Source organism: Peromyscus leucopus, chromosome 11, assembly GCF_004664715.2.
Source record: "Peromyscus leucopus breed LL Stock chromosome 11, UCI_PerLeu_2.1, whole genome shotgun sequence".
Classification (NCBI taxonomy): Eukaryota; Metazoa; Chordata; class Mammalia; order Rodentia; family Cricetidae; genus Peromyscus; species Peromyscus leucopus.
Window position 1 is genome coordinate 62,707,654 of NC_051072.1, and position 12,580 is coordinate 62,720,233.

The following is a 12,580-nucleotide window of genomic DNA, read 5'->3' on the forward strand; positions in this document are numbered from 1 at the left end:
CAGTGGAGAGTAGATGTAAAACAAAGGATAACGAGGCTACAATCCACAGCCCTAGGGATAACATGGAGGACCCTAAGAGGCATACATGGATCACTGTGGGAAGGGGAAATAGATGAGGTATTCTGGATAAACTGGGGGAGGAGGTGCAGGGGAGGAGATTGAGATGGTCAAGTTGGGGAAGGACAGAGAGGGTGAGTGACAAGGGAGATATCTTGATAGAGAGGGCCAGAATGGGACTGGAGAGAAGTTGGTGCTGGGGAAGCTCCTGGGAATCTGTAAAGATGACGCCAGTTAGGTCTGCTGGCAGTAGTAGAGAGTGCCTGAACTGGTCTTCTCCTGTAGTCAGAGAGATGACTACCCGAATTGTCGTCATAGAACTTTTGTCCATTGACTGATGGAAGCAGATGTAGTGGCACTCCAAGGCCTGGCACTCTGGGAATCCAGCTGAAGAGAGGGAGGAGAGATTATATAAGCAGGGGTAGTCAAGATCACGAGGGAGGGGGAAACCCACAAAGACAGTTGGCCTGAGTTTGTGTGAGCTCAGGACTCTAGACCAACTCTAGGGAGCCTACATGGGATTGATTTGGGTCCTCTGAATGTAGGTGACAGTCGTGTAGCTTAGTCTGTTTGTGGAGCCCCTAGCAGTGGGACAAGGACCTGTCCCTGGCACATGAGCTGGCTTTTTGGAACCTACTCCCTATGGTGGTATACCTCAATGCAGGGGGTAGGAGGTTGGTCCTGCCTCAACTTGATATGTCATGCTTTGTTGGCTCCCATAGAAAAACTTACCCTTTCTGAGGAGTGCATGAGGGGGGTTGAATGGAGTTGTGGGGAGGGAACGGGAGAAGAGGAGGAAGAGGAAACTGTGGTTGGTATGTAAAATAAATATAAATAAATTAATTTTAAAAAAGACGTATGATTAAAATCATGATTGTGCCGGGCATGGTGGCGCACGCCTTTAATCCCAGCACTTGGGAGGCAGAGGCAGGCGGATCTTTGTGAGTTCGAGGCCAGCCTGGGCTACCAAGTGAGCTCCAGGAAAGGCGCAAAGCTACACAGAGAAACCCTGTCTCGAAAAAACCAAAAAAAAAAAAAAATCATGATTACCTCTTGAATACTTGCTAAAACATTTCAGAATGCCAAAGCTTTAGAGAACAAACTAGTCTTTCAGAGCTCTCCTGACATCTTTAAGAAAGCAACTGAGATGGGATGTAGAAATGGTTTAGCAGTAAAAGGTGCTTGATACCTTTCCAGAAGACTGGCATCCAATTCAATGCATTCACACAGCAGTTGACAACTGTATCCAAATTTCTATGTGGTCTTATAAACACAGAACCAAATAAAGGGGTGAAAACCTTAGAGATCAGGGAAATAGTGATATCTTTTCAGCTCTGCAACTACCAAAAGTGAGTTGCTTCCTGTCTACCCATGCCTTTACTGACTTGCTATTCTGCCCTCTCTGCTGCGGGCCGCAGGAATATCATAGGAACTCAGCTGGTTATGGCAAAGTCACTACCTGGAGGAATCAGGGAATTCCTCCAGAGGAAGCCAAATCTCAAGGAGTTTTTGGTGTTACTTGGCTTGTTATATATCAGCTGTATTCTGTTATGAAAATCATGTGTGCCTTCATAGATTTCCCAATTGACTTTTTCCTAAGAAGGGCTAACAGTGTGGACTGATCACTCTCTGGACATACACATTCCAGGCATTTGGAGAACAGCCTCAGGAAAGGCTTTCTCTGGAATCAGATATCTCCCCTAGCCACTTTCAAGGACTAAAGGAGACATCGCCCAGGTGGTCACCCAATTTCCGAGGATTAACAGTGATAACAACCCACAGGCGAGTCTCCTGACTTAAGGTAAATTCCACAAGGGGACACCGCCTAGGTCAGGTAGACATTAAGTAATAGCTTTACACAATTTAGCTCAGACCCCTCCTTTCTTACAGCCTTACTAACTTTATAGACCTCTAACTACTTACCTAACCACTTCTAGGAATATTTAGATAACCTTCTGTGCTAACCGCTATGCTCAGCCAGAACTCCAGTTCAAGTCTCCCTGTAATTATCATTATTGGTAGCATCCGGCCAGGTCCATCACCGGATGGAGGAAAGTACCTTATCAGAGATACCTCTGTACTCTCTAAGAACAGACTTAAGCATCCAGGCTACCTGTTTGAGAAGGCCTGGTGGATGTGCTAATTAAGCTTAACTTCCTCCTTTCCCAAACCTTACCTCCAGTTCCAGATTTCCCTTTAACTATCACCAGAGGCATCTAGCTGTACACAGGTTGCCTAGAGACTGAGCACACTTTCCCCCACCCTGCAGAAAAACGGCAGACAGCTTGGACAGATAGGAGCCACAGGAAAAAAGAAGACAGTTTTATTTTCTCCCACTGACCTAGCAACTTATAGATTTTTAACATCCTTTACCAAACACATTTAAGGTTATAGTTGTGCACGTAAGATCCCTCTTCTTAGATATTACCCATATTTAGCCTTTAGTTAATTCATTAGTCACTTCCCCTTTGGGTCACAAATGGTAATTAACAACTAGTGCTCCTCTTTGTAATTCTTATCAACCCTCCATTTGATCCTGATAGTGGACAATCACTGCCTGAGGAAGTTCAGGCTGAGTGTCCTGGGTGGAGGGGAGGATTGTGATTTTGGGGAGATATATAACTGTAAAGCAGAGGACAGAGGGGAGAAGAGAGAAGAGAATGGAAGAACGAGATGGGTAAGAACTTGAGAGGAACAAACTGAGATGGGGAAGAAGTAGATTGAAGGGTTACAGGAGAGTACTAGAGGAACAAGATGGAAGATGAGGAAGAGCCAGATGAGAGAGAAGGAAACGGGAGAGGAGATGATATGGGAAGGAACAAGATGGATGAGAACCTAGAAGGGACAGAACTAGATGAAGGAATTAAGATAGAACATAGAGGGGATCGCAGACAAGTGTAGAGAGAAATCAGGCTAAAGATGACCTAAATATGAGAGCAGAATATAAACTTATAACTGTCACAGAATAATAAAGTATATGGACTAAGGAGTTTTGTGTACATAGATTCATTTCTTCTCATCAAAGATTAATTATCAGCTGGTTGTAGATTCTTCCCGGACCCTGGGAGGGGACTATCGAGGGGCTGGACCCCTCAGTCCTCGATACCTCTCATTGGTTCTTAGCCCAGCTACCTCACTTCCTTGTCACTGCCTGCCTGGACAGACCTCCAGGTCTTTATGGTTGTTACTAGGATTAAAGGCATGTGTTAGCATGCTTGGCTGTTTCCTAGTGTGTCCATGAACACACAGAGACCCTGCCTGCCACATGATCAGATCAATGGCGTGTGCTACCACTCCCTGACTTCCATCTTTACTTAAAAATGACTAGCTTTTCCCCCCTTGATCTCCAGGCAGGCATGCTTTATTTATTAACATACAAGTAAAATATCACCACATTTCAGCACAAATAAAATATCACCATAAATAAAATTCGGTAACTCCAGTTATCCAGGGGATCTAACGGCCTCTTCTGGCCTCTGTCTACATCATAGATTCATGGTGCACAGACCCACCTGTGTAACTGCATAATGAAAATACCATTCTAGGTGTAAAACCCAGTACTTGTGTAAAAAACAAAACAAAAAAACCAGCAATCCCTGCCACAACTAAAACAAAGGCTTAACCTACCAAAGTCCATAGTTCTGGGAATATCTGTAAATGTTTAAACCTTTCTCAAAATATACTAACATTTTGGCTTCTGTCCTGCCACTTCTGGCTAACTGTTCTTCTTAACTGAAGTGTGTCAATCCAGAATATGGCTTTTGTGCTTAAAAGCTCACCCTGAGAAAGGCTACTTGCTGCACTGGAATCTAGAGCACCCCAGGTACTTGCCAGCTTGCTAATAAAGACTTGCTAATGGCTTAAATCCACGTTCAAAGATTAAAGAGGACAGAACTCACCAGTGAAGGATGAATACTATGAGGTATTGAGAAACTGAAGCCCTTAGGACCTTCTCATAGCATTTCCTTAAGTGGATCTGGAAGAATGTTTCCAAGGAGGATTATCTGAGGGGGAGGGGGCAAGACGACCAATGAAAGTTGATGGAGTCATATTGGAGACTATGAGTCTGGATGGAATAAAAGGCAGGAAAGACGACAGCTACTTTCAGAGGTTCCTGCCTGGCTCTGCTTCTTGCCCACCACATATGAATTTTTCCACCCTGACCTCCCTCCATGTTGTGAATGCTGAGATCTGACCAGGTAAGGAAAACACCTCTTCCTGGATCATGTTTATGGGAGGGACTAGTGTAAAACCCTGAGAAGATTAAATAGCAGCTGTGTAGGAATGGACACCATCCCTTACTTTGTGGAAGATGAAGCACAGTAAGCAAAATATCCTTGTCATTGTTGTTCTTGGTTCCCAACTTAACTAGACATGGACTAACTACAGTCCTAAAACAGAGGGCACAACTGTGAGACATGCTTTGCTTAAGTAGGTAGATTTACTTCAAGTACAGACTTTGGAGGTTAAAAAGACACAAACATTTAACCAGGATCTCAAAACCGGAAGACACACGCCTTTAATCCATATCTTGAGGCTGGAAGACACACCCTAAATTGAGCCACGCCTTCTGCTGGAAGCCCTATAAGAAGACATGGAAGAGGGAAGCTGTCGCTCTTTGCCTGCTTGCCCTCACCTTGCCACAAGTCCATTCCTTCACTGGCATTAGAGAACACTTCAGAATTCCAGCATATACATACAGAAGACCAGCGGACTCATCCAACCTCCTGGATGAGGTGAGAGAAAATAATCCCTGGTTCTTAATTTTGGATCCAGTTTAACCTTCAAACTACCTCCAGAAGAAATGTCAGGGGATGAGATAGCCCAGAGCTGGGACTACACGCACATCAGCGTCCAAAATTTCTCCTACAAGTGGACCATCAGCAACTTCAGTTTTATTCTGGAGGGAATGAGGGGACACATTAGAAGCCCAACTTTCTCAATAGGAGCCAATGAGAAATGGTGTTTGAGAGTACAACGGGATGAGATCAATGAAGAAAGGACAACTTACCTGTCAGTTTACCTGGTGTTGCTCAGCTGTCCAAAGAATCACGTTAGGGCAAAGTTCCAGTTCTGGATCGAAAGCGCCGAAGGAGAGAAAACCCGAAGTATGAAGAGCCCAAGAGCCTTTGCGTTTGTGCCTCACTACAGCTGGGGATTCAAAAAGTTCGTTCGTAGAGATTTCCTCTTGTCCCATGCCGACTGGCTTCTCCCAGATGACAAGTTCACCCTCCACTGCAAGGTGAGCGTGGTCCAGGACTCCTTCAGCATCTCTGACCAGAATAGGAAGCCAGGGATCCAGGTTCCCAAGTGCACATTGGCAGATGAGCTAGGAGAGCTGTGGAAGAATTCCCGCTTCACAGACTGCTGCCTGTTGGTAGGTGGCCAGGCATTCCGGGCTCACAAGGCCGTTTTAGCAGCTCGCTCTCCAGTTTTCAGAGCCATGTTTGAACATGACATGGAGGGGAGCAAAAGGAACCGCCTTGAGATCCATGACCTCGAGCCACGAGTCTTCAAGGCAATGATGGACTTCATTTACACAGGAACAGCACCAGACCTAGACAGCATGGCAGATGCTCTGCTGGCAGCCGCTGACAGGTATGGCCTGGAGCGTTTGAAGGTCATGTGTGAGGATGCCCTCTGCAGGGACCTCTCTGTGGAGAAAGCTGCCCACACTCTCTTCTTGGCTGACTTCCACAGCGCAGGGCAGCTGAAAACCCAGGCACTGGATTTCATTACAGCTCATGCCTCTGAGGTCTCTGAGACCTCAGACTGGAAGGCAATGGTGGGCTCATATCCCAACTTAGTGGCTGAAGCATACCGCTCCCTGGCTTCTGCTCCCCGCCCTTTCCTGGAGCCCCCTCTCAAACGCCTGTAGCAATCCTAGGACCTGGGGAGCTGTGACCTACATGTGTCTCTCAGAAGCAGCAGCCAGTGTTGTTGCCAATGACACCTGGGTAAACTATATGGAATGTGTGGAGCGTGTACTGTGAATCTGGGGAAAGACAGCATGGTGCCCCGGGCTTTAACACAGCCGTAAATGAGTTGAACGGTAGATTGGGGGAGGAAGAGCGCTCGATTCTGGTATACTCTACTCTGTTGCTGTACCGGTTTAATTTTTGTCCAATGAACTGGAAACTGGGATTCAGTTTTGATGCCGGCCCCAAGCATATCCCAACAGGGTTTCTTTGGAGAAACCTGTCTGGATTGGACTGAGCAGAACACATACATGGTCAAAGGCTCAGCAAAGGAGAAAACAAACATGAATGTTTGCTTACAAGAGACGGGGAAGAGAAAGAAGACATTTTCTTTCCCTACAAACTCAGTTTGTGGGCCCTGGATAGGACTCCGCCAGCGAAAGCAACTGTTGCTCTTGCAGAGGACCCTTGTTTAGTCCTCCTCTTGTCTCCATGAGCTCATCCGTCTCTGTAGACAATACCTTAGTTACCCCCAAAATATAAATTGAATAAAAATTTTAAAATAAAAAAGTTCCTTTTTTTTCTGTTATGGGTTATGTTGTAGCTTTTTTATTCCTTAAAATTTTCATTTCAATATCCATTCACCACTACCTCCCCAAAACTCCCTCTGGTGCCTCCACTTTGTCTCCTTCCCAACTTCATGTTCTTTTTTATTTTCATTCTTCCTTGGGGATGTGGCCACTAGTAGGTTACTTATGCCCCAGTGGATGGTCACATATCATGGACCCATTTGCAGCACTAGCCAGATTTAGGGGTCTTTAATACCAAGAAACTGCCAAAAATTCTTTTTTTGGGGGGGTGGGGTGGGGTTTCAAGTCATGGTTTCTCTGTGTAGTTTTGGTGCCTGTCCTGGATCTCACTCTGTAGACCAGGCTGGCTTTAAACTCACAAAGATCCACATGGCTCTGCCTCTCTAGTGCTGGTATTAAAGGCGTGTGCCACCACCACCTGGCTGTTGCCAAAAATTCTTAACAAGTAAAATTTTGTATTATTGCCAGCTCCCATTTATTTCTATCAAAGGAGGCTTTTCATTTGTTTGTTTGTTTGCTTGTTTGCTTGAGACAGGATCTCACTCTGTAGCCCAGGTTGAAATGGAACTCACAATGTAGCCGAAGCCAGCCTGCCCTAACCTTCTGAATGCATGTATACCGGCATGAGTGGCGAGGCCTAGTTCAAGGCAAGTTAAGAGACTTGTCATGAATACTTTTTTAAAAAAAACATTTATTTATGTATTTGTGAAGTGGTGTGTATATGTTAAGGTCAAAGAATAACTCTGGAGGAGTCAGGACAGGAATCCAGAGGCAGGAGCTGACTCAGAGACCATGGAGGAATGCTGCTTACTGTGTTGCTCCTTACAGCTTGCTCAACCTGCTTCCTTATAAAAGGCAAGATCACTGGTCCAGGTGTGGCCCCACTTGCAATATACTGGGCCCTCCGACATCAATCGCTAATTTAAAAGTTGCCCTCCAGGCTTGCCTGTAGTCTGGTCTTATGGAGGCATTTTCTCAGCCTGTGTTGATTTAAAAACTTGGCAGAACATAGAGAAAACCCACACAGTTGTTTACATATATACATGTATGTATTATAGATTAGGATCCACATATGAGGGAGAACATGAGGTGACCTCAATTAATATTATACATACTGAGTCCACCTAGTTTTCTGCAAATTTTGTGATTTCAGTTTTCTTTAGAGCTGAATAATATTTCATTTTCATATGTACCAGATTTTGACTATCTGCTGCTGAGCCTGTAGATGGCTACTATGTCCTTACTATTATACACTGAGGGGCAATATACATGGATGTTTAAACATCTCTATGGTAGGCTATGGAGTTCTTTGGACATATGTCAGGAGTGGAATAGCTGAGTCATATGGTAGTTCTCTTTTTAATTTTTTTTTTTTTTTTTTTTTTTTTTGGTTTTTTTGAGACAGGGTTTCTCTGTGTAGCTTTGCACCTTTCCTGGAACTTGCTTTGGAGACCAGGCTGGCCTTGAACTCACAGAGATCTGCCTGCCTCTGCCTCCCAAGTGCAGGGATTAAAGGTGTGCACCACCACCGCCCGGCTTTCTTTTTAATTTTTAATGAAATTCAAAACTGATTTCCTGGCCGGGCGGTGGTGGCACACGCCTTTAATCCCAGCACTTGGGAGGCAGAGGCAGGCGGATCTCTGTGAGTTCGAGGCCAGCCTGGGCTACGGGGTGAGTTCCAGGAAAGGCGCAAAGCTACATAGAGAAACCCTGTCTCGAAAAACCAAAAAAAAAAAAAAAAAAAAAAAAAAAAAAACAAACTGATTTCCATAATGCCTATATTAACTTGCACCCCCACCAGCACTGAAGAAGGGTTGGTTCCTCTTTCCCACAGCCTTTCCAATATTTGTTGTCAGATTTATTGATGACAGCCATTCTGACTGGATGAAGTGGTATCTCAACAGAGTCCACAGCCCACAGAATGGGAGAACACGTTTATTATACTTCAGATTATTGCACTCTGTTTCACAAAACCCCCAGAGACCACCAAGGAGCCAGTTTACAATGCAAGCCCATAAGGGTCCTTTAATTGTCAGGTTCAACCTGGGCCACCACACAGCAGATGGATGGAAATGTGGCAGCAGCAGTGAGCCCAGGTACAGAGAGTTTTTATAGGGAAAAAAACCGCAAGGCGGGAATTGGCAACTTGGGATTGGGTAGAAGGGATATGGGGCAAGGTGAATTTTTGAAACTATTGGTCTAGACTTTGGGCTGAAACCACATATGAAACTATTGGGTTAGACTTTTGGCGGGGAACCACAACCCGCTGAACAGGATTGTATGGACTGCTCAGCAGGATTATCTAGATATATTCAAGGGCCATAAACCGCAAACAGGATGTCTGCAGGAGGATACTGCTCTGTATCTGTTCCAGTTGCCATGGCACATTCCTGAGGTCCTTCCTGGAACTGAGTACAGCAGGTGGTCTAAGATGGTAGCCCTACTCTAAGATGGAGTCTGTATTGCTTTCACAATATAAGGAACTAATATACAGAATTTACAAAGTATTCCAGAAATTAAATACTAAGGAAATGAAACTGCCAATTAACAAATGGACTAATGAATTGAATAAATAGTTTTCAAAAGAAGATATACAATAACTATTTTTAATTCTTCTTTTGGGGGGTGGAGTGTTTCAAGGCAGTGTCTTCCTGTAGCCTTGACTGTCCTGGAACCAGCTCTGTAGATCAGGCTGGCCTGGAACTCAGAAATCCACATGCTTCTGCCTCCTGAGTACAGAGAAGAGTCTCAATCAAGGATTGTTTGGGTTAGGTTGGCTCCTGGGCACTTCTGTAGGTGATTGTCTTGATTATGTTAATTCAGGTGGGAGGTCTGCCTACACTGGGTGGCACCATGGGGACCTTGGATTGCATCAGAGTAGAGAAAGAGAGCTAAACATTAGCATCCATGCATTGATTCACTCTTCTCTGCCCTTGGCTGTGTAAATATTGTGAACAGCTGCTACAAGTTCCTGCCACCTTCACTTCCCACAGTGATGGACTGCAACCTGGAATGCCGAGTCAAATAAGCCCTTTCTCCTCTTAGATGTCAGGACATTTTACTTAGCCCCAGGTGATGCTCCCATCCTGCTTCTGTAACTGTCCTTTTCATTTGACTCTTACCTTTGTCTTATATCTCAGGCAACTGATGAGACATCCATTGGCTCTGACCTTAAAATGTGTTTATCTTTCTACTACTTTTTTGCTCACCTCCTCTGCTACAAATCCTGTCTGAACAGCTGCTATCTCTTACTTGCTCAATTACAGTAATCTCCCAGGGAGTCTTAGTCTTGCTTTGCTTCCAGTCTTGTTCTGAATGCAGCCATCAAAGTGACCCACTGAGCCCTAGCAAAGGCCTGAAACTCCTCAGATGCCTCATTTCATGTATAGTAGAAATGAAACCCAAGCTGTACAGCTCTTGTCCTCCCTATTAGGCTGCCTGTGCCTCTCTGGCCTTGCTGAACTTTTCTTCTCTTATACTCCACCCACCCACACTTAGGGCTTTGCTTTCTTGAAATCACTATATATATCTATATATCTATATATCTATATATATAGTCTTGATTATCATTAAGTTTTTTGCACTTCCTCTTTATTTTGAATCCTCTCTCTCTCAAGTCCTTCCTAGGTATTTAACCCAAAGTAACCTCAGCACAGATTTCCCTTGTCACCTCTCTAAAATGGTGGCTCTCCCTTTCAACAAACTTCCCACCTCCCTTTACTTCTGTAATTATGAGTTTTTATCCAGACATCACTGTAAGTTTCTCATTTGTCTTACTTAGTATGCATCTCTCCTGTCAGAATGAATGGTGTGTGTGGTTGGGAACGTCTCATTTGTCTTGTGCTTTAGTGCCTGGAACAAAGCCTGAGGCAGAGGAGGTTCTCCTGGCATGCAGAAAAACAGGACACTTCACCATTTTTAAACTGCAGATATATTAACAGCATTCTTTTCTTACATTTCTTTCAAAAAGCAAAGACTATTTTAAAAATGACTTGTGTCCTTTCCAGCTCTACATTTTCACTTAAAGAAAGGAAAAGTTGCACAGTTGTAAGAGTATAGGCTATGAACTTAGGCTGTTTGAGTTAAAATCACAGATGAGGCCCTCTGACTACACCACCTGAACCTTGGTAGAGACAAAACACCGAATGGTGTGGCGGGCACTGCCTGTGTCCTTGCTGTCAGATGGAGCGGGTCCACGTTTGAAAGCGGGAGGTCAGATTCATCATCAAAGGGGGGACACAGACAAGCTGCCTCTGGCAAGTCCAAAGCACAGCTGAGGCAAGCAGTTTGCTTTGAAAGAAGTGAAGTGGGGCTTGAACGTGCAGCCCAGTGACAGAACACTTGCCCGCTGTGAACAAGGACCTGGATTTGATCCTCTTCGTTTAAAAAAAAAAAATGAACTTAAAGATTAAAGTTACATAAGAAGTAAATCAAGAGTCTCAAATCCAAGATATGTACTGGTTATTAGGATCTGATGACCTATGAAAGAGTGAAATGGTTTAACTCTCTCTGCTGTGGATATTGCTCTATATAAATAAAACACTGATGGCCAGTGACCAAGCAGGAAGTAGGTTGCCAGGCAGGAAGTAGGTGGGACAAGGAGAGAGGAGAATTCTGGGAAGCAGAAGGCTGAGGAGGGAGACACTGCAGCCACCGCCAGGATAAGCAGCATGTAAAGACTCTGGTAAGCCACCAGCCATGTGGCAAGGTATAGATTTATAAAAATGGGTTAATTTAAGATATAAGAACAGTTAGCAAGAAGCATGCCACGGCCATACAGTTTATAAGTAATATAAGCGTCTGAGTGATTATTTTATAAGTGACTTGTGGGACTGCGGGGCTTGGGGAACCTGGAGAGAAGCCCTCCAGCAACACTCTCAGCTGAGATTCGGGATAGGAGCCAATGTCCTGAGAGGTTGGGAGCTCCTCTGAGGTGTATGCTCATACATTTACGTACATACAGAGTTTAACCGTCCTCGGCAAGATACGTTATGAAGCCTGAAAGAACTCACAGGGAAATATAACAGATTTCATGTTATGCTATAATGGCAGGGATTTCTCTTTCTCTGATTTGTTCAACATTTTTTTGACAGCTATCAATGTGTCGGTCAATTTATGTCTCTATGAAAGGAAAATGAAGGGTAGCATGTGTGGAGAATGATCACTTCCTGGCCCATTTCTCCACTTTACTTCATCTGCATTTCCTGACCTGTGAGTTGGAATCTCATTTCTTCATATCCCAATACTCATTTTAGTCATGTGACTTGCTTCGGCCAACCAGATGTGAACATATTGACCGGACACCAGCAAACGCATGAGGTTGCAGTCAAGTCAAGCCACCTTGTTGAAAACTGAGACTTGGAAAACATAAATGAGTCGTTCTGGTTGTTCCTTGTGATCATCCATCAATAGCCTGCCAGCCAATGGCAGGTGAGCCCCTTCACAGCCAACTAGCCATATACGTGTCAAATTACTGTTTTTTTTTTTTTTTTTTTTTTTTTGATTTTTTGAAACAGGGTTTCTCTGTGTAGCTTTGCGCCTTTCCTGGAACTCACTTGGTAGCCCAGGCTGGCCTCGAACTCACAGAGATCCACCTGGCTCTGCCTCCCGAGTGCTGGGATTAAAGGCGTGCGCCACCACTGCCCGGCCAAATTACTGTTTTTTAAATGTCATTTTCTTATTATAGTGATTATCATTGGTATGTGGGTGCACAGGCATTCACATGTGTGCTATCATGTGCTTGTGATGATCATAGGACAAATTTTCACGTTTTTAGGGTTAGGTCATCAGGCACATATGAATAGCCAACTCTACAGATTTGGAGAAAAATCAAAAATTCATTACATACATCTCAAACTTGTATATAATAGAGCAAATATCCTTAAAAGTTCTTGTCATTTTTTGCCCACTGAGATGTAAATTTAAAGATGGTAAGATTTTTACTTCATTTCTATCATTTTTGCTAGTTGTTTAAATCAACTTTAAATATTAACTATATTGTAAAGTTATAAAGTA

At 44.1% G+C, this 12,580-nt stretch overlaps 1 protein-coding gene across 1 annotated transcript; it reads left to right on the forward strand.

Annotated features, from left to right (window-relative positions):
- Nucleotides 1-4,693: 4,693 nt before the first annotated feature.
- LOC114710516 (speckle-type POZ protein-like) lies at nt 4,694-5,935 on the forward strand. Its single transcript, XM_037209572.1, has one exon. It carries the CDS (start codon nt 4,862-4,864, stop codon nt 5,933-5,935), a length of 1,074 nt encoding a protein of 357 aa, XP_037065467.1. The 5' UTR covers nt 4,694-4,861.
- Nucleotides 5,936-12,580: the final 6,645 nt, after the last annotated feature.